General features: G+C 57.4%; 1 protein-coding gene across 1 annotated transcript in view; it reads left to right on the plus strand.

The window, feature by feature from the left end:
* The window catches only part of mark4 (microtubule affinity regulating kinase 4), a 134,891-nt gene that overhangs the window by 80,295 nt on the left and 40,922 nt on the right, over nucleotides 1–13,674 (plus strand). The window contains exons 4-5 of the mRNA XM_038785999.1: nucleotides 6,191–6,239; nucleotides 8,520–8,585. Of these exons, the coding sequence (XP_038641927.1) occupies nucleotides 6,191–6,239; nucleotides 8,520–8,585 (115 nt within the window). The remainder of the gene's footprint in view (nucleotides 1–6,190; nucleotides 6,240–8,519; nucleotides 8,586–13,674) is intronic.

Genomic DNA, 13,674 nt, shown 5'->3' on the forward strand with positions numbered 1-13,674 from the left:
AGGGAGTGCTGCACTGTCAGAGGGTCAGTACTGAGGGAGTGCTGCACTGTCAGAGGGTCAGTACTGAGGGAGTGCTGCACTGTCAGAGGGTCAGTACTGAGGGAGTGCTGCACTGTCAGAGGGTCAGTACTGAGGGAGTGCCGCACTGTCAGAGGGTCAGTACTGAGGGAGTGCCGCACGTGTCAGAGGGTCAGTACTGAGGGAGTGCTGCACTGTCAGAGGGGTCAGTACTGAGGGACTGCCGCACTGTCAGAGGGTCAGTACTGAGGGAGTGCCGCACTGTCAGAGGGTCAGTACTGAGGGAGTGCTGCACTGTCAGAGGGTCAGTACTGAGGGACTGCCGCACTGTCAGAGGGTCAGTACTGAGGGAGCGCCGCACTGTCAGAGGGTCAGTACTGAGGGAGTGCCGCACTGTCAGAGGGTCAGTACTGAGGGAGTGCTGCACTGTCAGAGGGTCAGTACTGAGGGAGAGCTGCACTGTCAGAGGGTCAGCACTGAGGGAGTGCCGCGCTGTCAGAGGGTCAGTACTGAGGGAGTGCCGCACTGTCAGAGGGTCAGTACTGAGGGAGTGCTGCACTGTCAGAGGGTCAGCACTGAGGGAGTGCCGCGCTGTCAGAGGGTCAGTACTGAGGGAGTGCCGCACTGTCAGAGGGTCAGTACTGAGGGAGTGCCGTACTGTCAGAGGGTCAGTACTGAGGGGGTGCTGCACTGTCAGAGGGTCAGTACTGAGGGGGTGCTGCACTGTCAGAGAGTCAGTACTGAGGGAGTGCTGCACTGTCAGAGGGTCAGTACTGAGGGAGTGCTGCACTGTCAGAGGGTCAGTACTGAGGGAGTGCTGCACTGTCAGAGGGTCAGCACTGAGGGAGTGCCGCGCTGTCAGAGGGTCAGTACTGAGGGAGTGCCGCACTGTCAGAGGGTCAGTACTGAGGGAGTGCCGTACTGTCAGAGGGTCAGTACTGAGGGGGTGCTGCACTGTCAGAGGGTCAGTACTGAGGGGTGCTGCACTGTCAGAGAGTCAGTACTGAGGGAGTGCTGCACTGTCAGAGGGTCAGTACTGAGGGAGTGCTGCACTGTCAGAGGGTCAGTACTGAGGGAGCACCGCACTGTCAGGTGTTTCCCGTAGTTTAACGTCCAGTAACGAGGGGGTATAATTTTAAGGTGAGGGGCAGGAGGTTTGGAGGTTGGGCTAGTTGGCCGCATGAAGTCGGTGTGGCCGATCTGGGTTTCCGATGCAGTCGGTCACCGCGGCGGCCAGTCTCCGGAGCTGTGATTGCAGGGCCTGGCTTGGGAGGTTTACGCTGGCTCGGAGTGGGTGGTGGGGAGGGTAGGGGGCACAGCTGGGCGATGGGGAGGGTGGGGTTGGGGAGGGGGGGGGGCGAGGAATGGGAGGGTGGGCTGTACCAATTTGAATTTAGGGGTGTTGGGGATGGAATATACCAGTTTGAACTTAGATGGAGGTGTGTGTGTATGTGCGCCAGGATGGATGGAATGTACCAGTTTGGACAGGGCTGGGGGGGGGGGGGGGGGGGGGGGGGTTGGTAGCGGGGAATTGAATGTTACAATTAGGACGGGGGGGGGGGGGGTGATGGGGGATGGAGTTATACCAGTTTGGACCGGGGAATGTGATGAGGGATGGAATGTGCCAATTTGTCTGGGGGGGTGGGGGGGGAGTGGAATGTACTAATTCGGACAGGGGGTGGTGCGGGGGGGGGGGGGGGAAGTGGTGGGGAGTTGGAATGTACCAATTCAGACAGGGGGTGGCGTGTACCAGTTTGGATTTGGTAGAGATGGTTGGGGGGGGGGGGGGGGGGGGGGGGGGGGGGGTGGATGCTCTGAATGAACTGTACCAGTTTGGGTGAAATACTGCGAGTGAAAGAAAATAATGACTTGCATTTATATAGCAACTTTAGACTCCCCAAAATAATTTCTAATCAGTAGAGTTGGAGTCACCGTTACAACATTGGTAGAAACAGCAACCAAGTTTGACACGGGAAGATCCCACAAGCACTCTCTCTCGGCTGCGTGAGGAGTGTTGGCCTAGATTTCTGTGCTTGTGTATTATTCTGGAGTTGGGGGGGGTGGGGGGGGGGGGGGTTTGAACCCTCCACCGTCTGACTCTTGAGGCGTGAGGTTTGCGATTTTGGCGAATAGCAAATTGGAGGGGACAGGCAACACAGTGACAAATTGCAACGGGTATGATGAAGATAATGAATGGCTTGGATAGGATGGACGTAGGGAAGTTGTTTCCATTAGCAGGGGAGACTAGGTCGCGGGGGCACAGCCTTAGAATAAAAGGGAGTCACTTTAGAACAGAGATGAGGAGAAATTTCTTCAGCCAGAGAGTGGTAGGTCTGTGGAATTCATTGCCACAGAGGGCGGTGGAGGCCGGGACATTGAGTGTCTTTAAGACAGAAATTGATAAATTCTTGATTTCTCGAGGAATTAAGGGCTATGGGGAGAGAGCGGGTAAATGGAGTTGAAATCAACCATGATTGAATGGTGGAGTGGACTCGATGGGCCGAATGGCCTTACTTCCGCTCCTATGTCTTATGGTCTTAATAAACTGACGGAATCACAGAATTGTTACGATGCAGAAGGAGGTCAATGAAAATCAACACAGGTAAATGTTGAGGTAGCTAAGAATAGGGAGGTCACTTATTATAATAATCTCTAATCTTTATTAGTGTCACAAGTAGGCTTACATTAACACTGCAATGATGCTACTGTGAAAATCCCCCAGTCGCCACACTCCGGCGCCTGTTCGGGTACACAGAGAGAGAATTCAGAATGTCCAATTCACCTAACAAGCACGTCTTTCGGGACTTGTGGGAGGAAACCGGAGGAAACCCACGCAGACATGGGGAGAACGTGCAGACTCCGGACCGATAGTGACCCAAGCCGGGAATCGAACCTGGGACCCTGGCACTGGGAAGCTACAGTGCTAACCACTGTGCCACCGCACCGCCCAGCTGTGACTCCAGCTGGGATAGTGGGAATATATCAGATCACAAATACATCCATCTCTAAAGTTCATGTCACAGGTTAGCACGGACCTTTATAATGAGCAAACAAAGCACTAAGCTTTGTTTCCTTAGCGAGAGAATGGAAAAGTAAGGAAGACGTGCTAAAAAGACGGACCTCCAGTAGAGTTCAGAAGGGTAAGACTTGATCAAAACCTTTAAGATCCTGAGGGGTATCGACAGGGTGGATGTGGAGAGGATGTTTCCTCGTGTGGGAGAAGCTTGAACTCGGGGGTCACTGTTCTGGATTCTAAGAGGTCGTCCATTTTAGATGGGGAGAGTTTCTTTTCTCTCGGAGGGTTGTGAGTGTCTGGAACTCTCTTCCCGAACAAACGGTTGGAGCAGAATCTCTGAATGTTTTTAAGGCCGAGCTGGATAGATTCCTGATTGAAGGGGGGGGGGGGGGGTGAAAGGTTATCGAGGGATGGCAGGAATGTGGGGTTGAAGGTAACAATGGGGGAATTCTGGAAGAGGGTGGCGAGGACGGTGTCGAGGGTGGTGGGATCCAGGGTCAAGCCAGGATGGGGACTCGCGATTTTTGGGGTTGGGGTGGAGCCGGGAGTGCAGGAGGCGAAAGAGGCCGGTGTGCTGGCCTTTGCGTCCCTAGTAGCCCGGCGAAGGATCTTGCTACAATGGAAGGATGCGAGGCCCCCAAGCGTGGAGACCTGGATCAATGACATGGCGGGTTTCATTAAGCTAGAGAAGGTTAAATTCGCCCTGAGAGGATCGGTGCAAGGGTTCTTTAGGCGGTGGCAGCCTTTCCTCGACTTTCTGGCTCAACGATAGGGTACGGGGACAGCAGCAGCAGCAACCCGCGGAGGGAAAAGGGGAGGGAAAAGGGGGGGGCCGACAATGACTATGTTTGTTTATTTAATTTTAATATTTTTTAAGTTCTTTTGTTGTTCATTAGGGTTGGGGGGGGGGGGTGGGGGGATGTGATACATGCGCCAATACGGTCTGGGGGTGTCACAGTTATTATGGGTTATTTTGTTGCATTTCATTGTTTGTCGTTATGTTTTATATTTTCTGTAAAAAAATTCCAATAAAAATTATATATAAAAAAAGAAGGTAACAATGGGATCAGCCACCATCTTATTGAGTGGCGGGGTAGGCTGGAGGGGCTCGATGTATGTCCATCTGACCTCGCGTAGAGATGCGGGGCCGAGCGTAAACTAGAGGCCGTTGATATGAGAACGTTCCGGAAGAAACCCATCGGGAATTCGGGAGAAGCCTCTTCACCCTGGGAGTGTGAGAATGGGGAACTCGCTCGCACAGCGATTGGTTGAAGTGAAGAGCATCGATTGATTGAAGGGGAATGTCAGTACGGGTATGAGGGAGAGGTAGGGCTGCCAATTGTGATGAAGTGTCTTCATGGAGGTTCCGTCACATGATTGCCCCCCCCCCCCCCCCCAACGCTCCAACCATTATTCGGCCAACACGTGACGTCCGGCCTTCCTACGGCAATCGGAAAGCAAAAAGATTCATTACCCAATTGGATGATGCTTGACTCTCACCCAAACAGCCTTTTCTTCCCATTTTTATATCTGGTAAGGATAAGGTTGAAAGTAAATGACAAAAAAAGCCCAATTTTCTAACAATGGTTAGCACTGCTGCCTCACAGCACCAGGGAACCGGGTTCGAATCAGGCCTCGAGTAACTGTCTGTGTGGAGTTTGCACGTTCTCCCCGTGATAGTCAGAGGCTTTTTCTCCAGGGGAGAGGGGTCAATTACTAGGGGGCATAGGTTTAAGGTGCGAGGGGCAAGGTTTAGAGGAGATGTACGAGGCAGGAATTTTACACAGAGGGTAGTGGGTGCCTGGAACTCGCTGCCGGAGGAGGTGGTGGAAGCAGGGACGATAGTGACGTTTAAGGGGCATCTTGACAAATATATGAATAGGATGGGAATAGAGGGATACGGATCCAGAAAGCGTAGAGGATTGTAGTTTAGATGGGCAGCATGGTCAGCGCAGGCTTGGAGGGCCGAAGGGCCTGTTCCTGTGCTGTACTTTTCTTTGTTCTTTGTTCTATGTGCAGAGTAGGTAGATTGGCCACACTAAATTGGGAAAAAAGAATTGGGTACTCTAAATTTGGCTGTGTGGGTTTCCTCCGGGTGCTCCGGTTTCCTCCCACAGTCCAAAGACGTGCAGGTTAGGTGGATTGGCCACGCTAAATTGCCCTTAGTCTAAAAGGCTAGGGGGGGTTACGGGGATAGGATTGGGGCCTGGGCCTAGATGGACTTTTCTCTCAGAGGGTCGGTGCAGACTCGATAGGCCGAATGGCCTCCTTTTTCTGCACTGTAGTGATTCTCTGATTCTACTCCAGGCCAACCCTGGAGGATTGATGACCCTGAGGGAATAGAGGGTTAGGATGGTAGAGTTGGAGGCAGAATGATGGGAGGCGACGGGGAATGGCCTGCTTCTGCCCTGAAGTCCTATGGAAGAGTTTGGACATCCCGGATTGGAGATCGTTGCAGAGACAATTGAACATTAAAGTGGGAGGGGTTGGGGCAATGGAGCGATGGGCACGGGCAGTGGAACGATGGGCGCTGCTAACTGACCTCACCCTTTTAGTTTTTGTAGAATGTTGGTATGTGAAGGGCTTTCATCTTTATTACCTGTGGTCTGAGCTCTCAAATGCCAATCCTGAACCCCTCTCCTCCTCTAGCCACGCTCCTTAAAACGTATCCCGTTGACCACAATCGGGATCACATATAGTTTTGCAACGCTCCTGTGACGGCGCCCCCGGGAAGTTTAAACACGTTGAAGGAAGGTGGTGGCGTAGTGGCGTCCTCACTGGGCAAGTCACCCAGAGAGACAGAGTGAGGCTCTGGGGACCCGGGCTCGAATCCCACCAGGGCAGATGTTGACATGAGAATTTAATAAAAATCTGGAATTAAAAGTCTTATCGATGACCATTGTCGATTGTCCCAAAAAAAACCCCATCTGGTTCACTAATGTCCTTTAGGGAAGGAAATCTGCCGTCCTTACCCGGTCTGGCCTACACGTGACTCCAGACCCTACAGCAGCGTGGTTGATTCTTAAAATGCCCTCCGAAATAGGCCTAGCGAGACACTGCGTTTCCCCCCCCCCCCCCCTTTGATTATTGCGGTCCTGGGCTGTGTTGCAAATGTCGCACTGAACACTCCCGTTGTTTGTGTTTCTCTGTTTGCAGCTTTTCAGGGAAGTTCGAATTATGAAGTGTTTGAACCACCCGAATATCGGTGAGTGATGGGGTTTACTCGATACCGGGTTTTGGGAGGGGTGGGGGGGGGGGGGGGGGGGTGCTGCATTCCCTCTCTCCTGGTATCCCTCCCGCCTCCCCACCCAACCCCCTAAAGATGCTGAATCTGATGGGGAGGATCAGTCACAGATTGCAACTGAGTTTATCATTGACCAGAAACTGAACTGGAGCCAGCCGTATAAACACTGTGGCTACCAGAGCAGGACAGAGGCTGGGAATCCTGCAGAGAGTAACTCACCTCCTGACTCCCCAAAGCCTGTCCACCATCTACAAGGCACAAGTCAGGAGTGCGATGGACTCTCCACTTGCCGGGGTGAGCGCAGCTCCAACAACACTCATGAAATATAGAAACGTAGGAGTAAGTGGAGGCCATTCTGTCCTTCGAGCCTGCTCCGCCAATCATTTTGATCATGCCGATAATCCGACTCAGTAACCTGCTCCCGCTTCCCCCCACCCCCCATATTCTTTGATTCCCCTTCACCCCACGTGCAGTGGTTAACTGCTCCTTGTAAACTTACCAATGTTTTCGCCTCAACTACTTTCTGTGTTGGCGAATTCCGCAGGCCAATCACTCTCCTCATCTCGGTCTTGGGCTCGACACTATCCAGGCCAGGGCAGCCCCGTTTGATTGGAACCCCAACCACAAACACTCGCTCCCTCCACCACCGACGCACAGCCGTGTCTACAAGATGCTCCTTGGGCAACACCTTCCAAACCCACGACCCACCACCATCTAGAAGGACAAGGGCAGCAGATCTGCCCGAGGTGCTTGAATCATAAAGATTTACAGCGTGGGAGTGGGCCAATCGGCCAGTCATGTTCACACTGGCCGCCAAGGAGCCAACCGACCTAATCCCTCCCCCCCCCTTCCAGCTCTTCTTCTGTAGACCAGAGCACGTCAGGTGCATATCCCCACATTCTTTCATTGTTTTGAGGGTTTTGCCTCCACCGCCTCGTTGGGCAGGCAGTTCCAGATCTCCACCACCCTCTGGGTAAAAACAAATCTCCCCCTAAATCCCCTCCACACCACCTCCCTCTTATCCTCAATATGTGGCTCCCTGGTTATGCACCCCTCAACTAAGGGGAGTCAGGCGTACCTCCCACTGTTCCCTGGGCCCTCAATTTTAAACACCTCAATTAAATCTGCCGCTTCTGAGATAAGGAAAACAACCCCAGCCCATCCAATCATTTCCTCGTCGCTGGAATCCTCCAGCCCTGGCGACGCTCTCTTAAGTCTTCACCGGATCCTCTCCAGCCCGATCACATTGTCCACAAAGTGCGTCGACCAGAAATGCACTGTCGTACTTCCAGCTGTGGCCCAGCCAGTGGTTCACACCGTCCCAGCCTCACCCCCTCTTCTGTTGTATTCAATAGCTTGACCAATAAACAGAAGAATCCTGCATGTCATTGCGGCCATCTTGTCCGGCCACCGTCAACGTAAGATGGCCTCCAAGAAATCCCAATCAAAAAGTCTGCCCAGTGAGTGTGAGAATGGTTGAGCTGAAGAGCATAGTTTCATCTGATGAAGAGAAATGCTCAAATTACTTTGTTTTGAAAACCTTAATGTCCCGGTGATTTCTCTCCAGGGTCACGCACGGCGGTGCCCAGGAGATTGATCTTCAATTCCTGGAGATGCCAGGACGATCCTGGAGGATTGGCAACCGGGATTTGCCAGCATGCACCCTCCCTGTTCCTCCACACTTCATTAGGGGGAGATCGAATGGGTTAGAGACGGAGAATCTGTTTCTTTAGGCGGGCTTAATCCGCAAAGTCTCGAAACTAAGGCTGTACATCGATAAAAGCGATTTCTCCACCCGGAAGGCACGTGGAAATGTGGGACGCTGTCGCCCCCGAAACTCTGTCGAGGCTGGAGGTGGGGGAGGGCGAGAGGATGGGCAATTTCTGGGGGCTGGAGGTGGTGGAGGGCGAGAGGATGGGCAATTGCTGGGAAGTAAGAGCATCAACGGATCTGGAGCGAAGGCAGGAAAACGGGGTTGAGGTGCAGAGTGGCCGCGACATGGATTAATGGCGGAACAGGTTTGAGGGGGCTGGGTGGCCTCGTCCTGTTCCACTGTGTGAGGGGAAGGGGAGGGGGGTACAGAGGATGGAGAGATGGCGGTGGGGGGGGGGGGGGGGGGGGGGGACCTGGATCTGCAGATGGAAGAGGAAAGTTCGAAGGGCGACTGATGATATAATAGGCCGTGACGCAAGAGTGAATTTGGCCAATCTGATCGTTATAAATTTTACTTTTTGTTTGTAGTGAAGCTATTCGAGGTGATTGAGACGGAGAAAACGCTCTATTTGGTGATGGAATACGCAAGTGGAGGTAAGCTGCAGCCTAATTCGATTTTGCGCTTGGAGGGAGCGCTGATAGAAATGTCTTGGCTTAGATCATTGATGGAGAGCCTGAGGCCCACCTGGATTCCAAATGCGGCCCCCACGAGACTGTGTGTTTTTAAAATAAATTTAAGAGTACCCAATTCATTTTTTCCAATTAAGGGGCAATTTAGCGTGGCCAATCCACCTAGCCTGCACACCTTTGGGTTGTGAGGGTGAAACCCACGCAGACACGGGGAGAATGTGCAAACTCCACACGGACAGTGACCCAGAGCCGGGATCGAACCTGGGACCTCGGCGAAGTGAGGCAGCAGGGCTAACCCACTGCGCAACCGTGCTGCCCTTCAAGCAATTGTGTTGACCGTTGCCCACGCGCGGGGTCATTCCGCTGATTCCCGTCCGTGTCGTTTTTTTTCCTCCCGGTATGGCTGAAGTGATTCGCCCGTAAAGTGAGGGGCGGGTGAAGTGAGGGGCGGGTGAAGTGAGGGGCGGGTGAAGTGAGGGGCGGGCGAAGTGAGGGGCGGGTGAAGTGAGGGGCGGGCGAAGTGAGGGGCTGGCGAAGTGAGGGACGGGCGAAGTGAGGGGCTCCCTTCTCCGTGCCGGTCCAGACACAACATGGCGTAGGGATAAAGGGGATAGTGCGGCTGAAAAGAGGCCCCCAGCCTGAGAGGCCGGCCCGTCGATCGGTGGGCCCTGATCGCGGGTCAGGCCACATTGGAGCCCCCCCCCCCAGGGTCGATTCCCCCCCCCAAACAGGCCGCCCCCAGAACCTTCCACGCCAAGGTCCCGCCGGCTGAGAGCAGATTAGAATGGCGCCAGTGGGACTCTGGTTTTTTTGTTACAGCTCGGGCCGAGACTCGGTGGGGGGGGGGGGGGGGGGGGGGCTGCTCCGGCGCTATGCCGACCATGCCTGCGCCAATGGCGCAGATTCTCCGCTCTACGCGCCGATCGCGGGGATTCTCCGGCCCGGCCCGGGCTGTGAGAATCCCGCCCATTCTTTCTCCCTTTGGGGAAGTGGTGGAAGGAATCGTGATCTGATTATCAGCCCACTGAACCATGTTATGATCACTCTTTCCGTAGCCAACATGTTGTGGCGTCAGACTTGAACCCAGAGCCTCTGGCCCAGCGGTAGGGGAGTACCCACTGCGGTGCCATAAGACCTCCTGCACACACGATTGGATAGTGATCACTCTTCTCGTTACCTGATTGAATGACTCTTAAACTCTTTGCAAAACAACTTTTGCCACCCGCCCCAAACAACAGCCAAGATTTTTTTTAATAAGTGAACATTTTCAAAATAACGGATTTAAAAAGAGATGTACGGGTCGGTGGAATGATTGTGTGAAGTTGCCCCTTAGTGCCCAGGGCATGTGCAGGTTAGGTTGAGGGAATGGGGCGGGAGAGTTGACCTAGGTAAAGTGCTCTTTCGGAGGGTTGCCACAGTCTCGATGGGCCGAAAGGCCTCCCCCTGCACTGTAGGGATTCTATGAAACACCCAATGAGGTTTTTATATCTATAGAACTCCACACGGAAAATAATCCAAGCCTCCAGCAAAGCCCTCCCCCAGTCCTCCACCTCCCCCAGTCCTCCTCCCCCAGTCCGCCTCCCCCTCCCCGAGTCCTCCTCCCCCTCCCCCAGTCCTCCCCCTCCCCCAGTCCTCCACCTCCCCCAGTCCTCCTCCCCCAGTCCGCCTCCCCCTCCCCGAGTCCTCCTCCCCTCCCCCAGTCATCCACCTCCCCAGTCCTCCTCCCCCAGTCCTCCACCTCCCCCAGTCCTCCTCCCCCAGTCCGCCTCCCCCTCCCCGAGTACTCCTCCCCTCCCCCAGTCCTCCACCTCCCCCAGTCCTCCTCCCCCAGTCCTCCACCTCCCCCAGTCCTCCTCCCCCAGTCCGCCTCCCCCTCCCTGAGTCCTCCTCCCCTCCCCCAGTCCTCCACCTCCCCCAGTCCTCCTCCCCCCCCGAGTCCTCCTCCCCCTCCCCGAGTCCTCCTCCCCTCCCCCAGTCCTCCCCCTCCCCCAGTCCTCCGCCTCCCCGAGTCCTCCTCTCCTCCCCGTTCTCCCCCTCCCCAGTCCTCCCTACCTCCCCCAGACCTCCCCCAGTCCTCCCTACCTCCCCCAGACCTCCCCCAGTCCTCCTCCCCCCAGTCCTCCCTACCTCCCCCAGTCCTCCTTCCCCCCTCCCCAGTCCTCCTTCCCCCCTCCCCAGTCCTCCTTCCCTCCTCCCCAGTCCTCCTTCCCCCCTCCCCCAGTCCTCCTTCCCCCCTCCCCCAGTCCTCCTTCCCCCCTCCCCCAGTCCTCCTTCCCCCCTCCCCCAGTCCTCCTTCCCCCCTCCCCCAGTCCTCCTTCCCCCCTCCCCCAGTCCTCCTTCCCCCCTCCCCCATCCTCCTTCCCCCCTCCCCCATCCTCCTTCCCCCCTCCCCCATCCTCCTTCCCCCCTCCCCCAGTCCTCCTTCCCCCTCCCCAGTCCTCCTTCCCCCCTCACCCAGTCCTCCCCCTCACCCAGTCCTCCCCCTCCCCAGTCCTCCCCCTCCCCAGTCCTCCCCCTCCCCAGTCCTCCCCCTCCCCAGTCCTCCCCCTCCCCAGTCCTCCCCCTCCCCAGTCCTCCCCCTCCCCAGTCCTCCCCCTCCCCAGTCCTCCCCCTCCCCAGTCCTCCCCCTCCCCAGTCCTCCCCCTCCCCAGTCCTCCCCCTCCCCAGTCCTCCCCCTCCCCAGTCCTCCCCCTCCCCAGTCCTCCCCCTCCCCAGTCCTCCCCCTCCCCAGTCCTCCCCCTCCCCAGTCCTCCCCCTCCCCACTCCTCCCACTCCCCACTCCTCCCACTCCCCACTCATTCCCCCCCACTCATTCCCCTCCAGTCCTCCTTCCCTCCAGTCCTCCTTCCCCCCAGTCCTCCTCCCCCCTCAGTTTTCCCCCTCCCCCAGTCTTCCCCCTCCCCCAGTCTTCCCCCTCCCCCAGTCTTCCCCTCCCCCAGTCTTCCCCCTCCCCCAGTCTTCCCCCTCCCCAGTCTTCCCCCTCCCCCAGTCTTCCCCCTCCCCCAGTCCTCCCCCCTCCCCCAGTCTTCCCCCTCCCCCAGTCTTTCCCCCTCCCCCAGTCTTCCCCCTCCCCCAGTCCTTTCCCCCTCCCCCAGTCTTCCCCCTCCCCCAGTCTTCCCCCTCCCCCCCTCTCCCCCTCCCCCAGTCTTCCCCCTCCCCCAGTCTTCCCCCTCCCCCAGTCTTCCCCCTCCCCCAGTCTTCCCCCTCCCCCAGTCTTCCCCCCTCCCCCAGTCTTCCCCCTCCCCCAGTCTTCCCCCTCCCCCCAGTCTTCCCCCTCCCCTCAGTCTTCCCCCTCCCCTCAGTCTTCCCCCTCCCTCAGTCTTCCCCCTCCCCCCTCAGTCTTCCCCCTCCCCCAGTCTTCCCCCTCCCCCAGTCTTCCCCCTCCCCAGTCCTCCCCCCTCCCCAGTCCTCCTCCTCCCCCTCCTCCTCCACCGAGGCTGTCATTTTGACCTGGGTCTCCTGCCGTCTCATGCAGCCCATCCAGCCCCGATTTGGACCTGGTCCGTCTGTTAACGGCTGTCGGCTCGTTAACATGTTGTTTAATTCTCAGCCTGGTGAATATTCAGTTGGATGTAAATCGGTTCGCTGGCACCAGGCACGGTTAATCAAGCCGTTGTCTTCACATTTGGGAGTTTGCCAGTGACGTGGGTTGGTCTCCAGGGAGATGCCATCCACCAATCAGAGCCGCCATCTGCTCGCACATCCCTTGTGTGGGTGGCTCAGTTTTTTTAAAAAATGTCAACGCGTGGGCGAGGACCCACGCCACGCGCCAAGTCAGCTGGCATCGCCGGGGTAACGCCAGCTCTTTGGCGGCTGTAGGCCTCACGGAGGCCAACTCGCTCGGCGCAGACGGGGACTCGAACCCAGCGCCGTTCTCCCACCCCCCCCCCCCGGCGACGCCCGGCGATGGCTCCACCGAGGTTGGTCGCGTCGACGCGCCGGGAGTGGAAAGAGGCGGGAGGCGGCTCAATGGCCGACTGGAAGGGGAGCGTCGAGGAGAAAGGGCGGATACGTTTAATTTGGAGGGAAGGAGGACTAGGGGAGGGGGGAGTGGGGGGGAGGGGGAAGTGGGGGGGAGGACTGGGGGGGGGAGGAAGTGGGGGGAGGGGGAAGTGGGGGGAGGACTGGGGGAGGGGGAAGTGGGGGGAGGACTGGGGGAGGGGGAAGTGGGGGGAGGACTGGGGGAGGGGGAAGTGGGGGGGGAGTGGGAGGGGGAAGTGGGGGGGGAGACTGGGGGGAGGGGTGAGGACTGGGGGGGGAAGTGGGGGGAGACTGGTGGAGGGGGAAGTGGGGGGAGGGGAAGTGGGGGAGGGGCAGTGGGGGAGGACTGGGGGAGGGGAAGTGGGGGGGACTGGGGGAGTGGGAAGTGGGGACTGGGGAGGGGGAAGTGGGGGAGGACTGGGAGGGGAAGTGGGGGAGGGGAAGTGGGGGAGGACTGGGGAGGGGAAGTGGGGGGGAATGGGGGAGGACTGGGGGAGGGGAAGTGGGGGGAGGACTGGGGGAGGGGAAGTGGGGGAGGACTGGGGAGGGGGAAGTGGGGGGGAGGACTGGGGGAGGGGAAGTGGGGGGAGGGGGAAGTGGGGGGAGGACTGGGGGAGGGGGAAGTGGGGGGAGGACTGGGGGAGGGGAAGTGGGGGGGAGGACTGGGGAGGGGGAAGGGGGGGAGGACTGGGGGAGGGGGAAGTGGGGGGGAGGACTGGGGGAGGGGTGGAGGACTGGGGGAGGGGTGGAGGAGGACTGGGGGGTAGGTGGAGAACTGGGGGGTAGGAGGAGGACTGTGGGTGGGCTTTGCTGGGAGCAGGTGAGGGAGAGAAAGTTCAACTAGTTCGGAGGAGCCAGGCACAGGTTTTGAGCCTCAAGGTTACTTTCCCCCCTTGTCCTGTTGTCCAGTCGACACACCGTCCCTGCTTAAACCTGTTAACAGGAAGCTGACTCTCCCAGGCTGCTGTTTGAGACTGGCTGCCATGGAAACCAGGGCCTGAAAGATGGTGTGTGTGGGCCAGATTATGAATCAGTCAGGCCTGTGATTTTTGATTCGACAGTGTTGTTGGAG

Source organism: Scyliorhinus canicula, chromosome 27 (assembly GCF_902713615.1).
Source record: "Scyliorhinus canicula chromosome 27, sScyCan1.1, whole genome shotgun sequence".
Classification (NCBI taxonomy): Eukaryota; Metazoa; Chordata; class Chondrichthyes; order Carcharhiniformes; family Scyliorhinidae; genus Scyliorhinus; species Scyliorhinus canicula.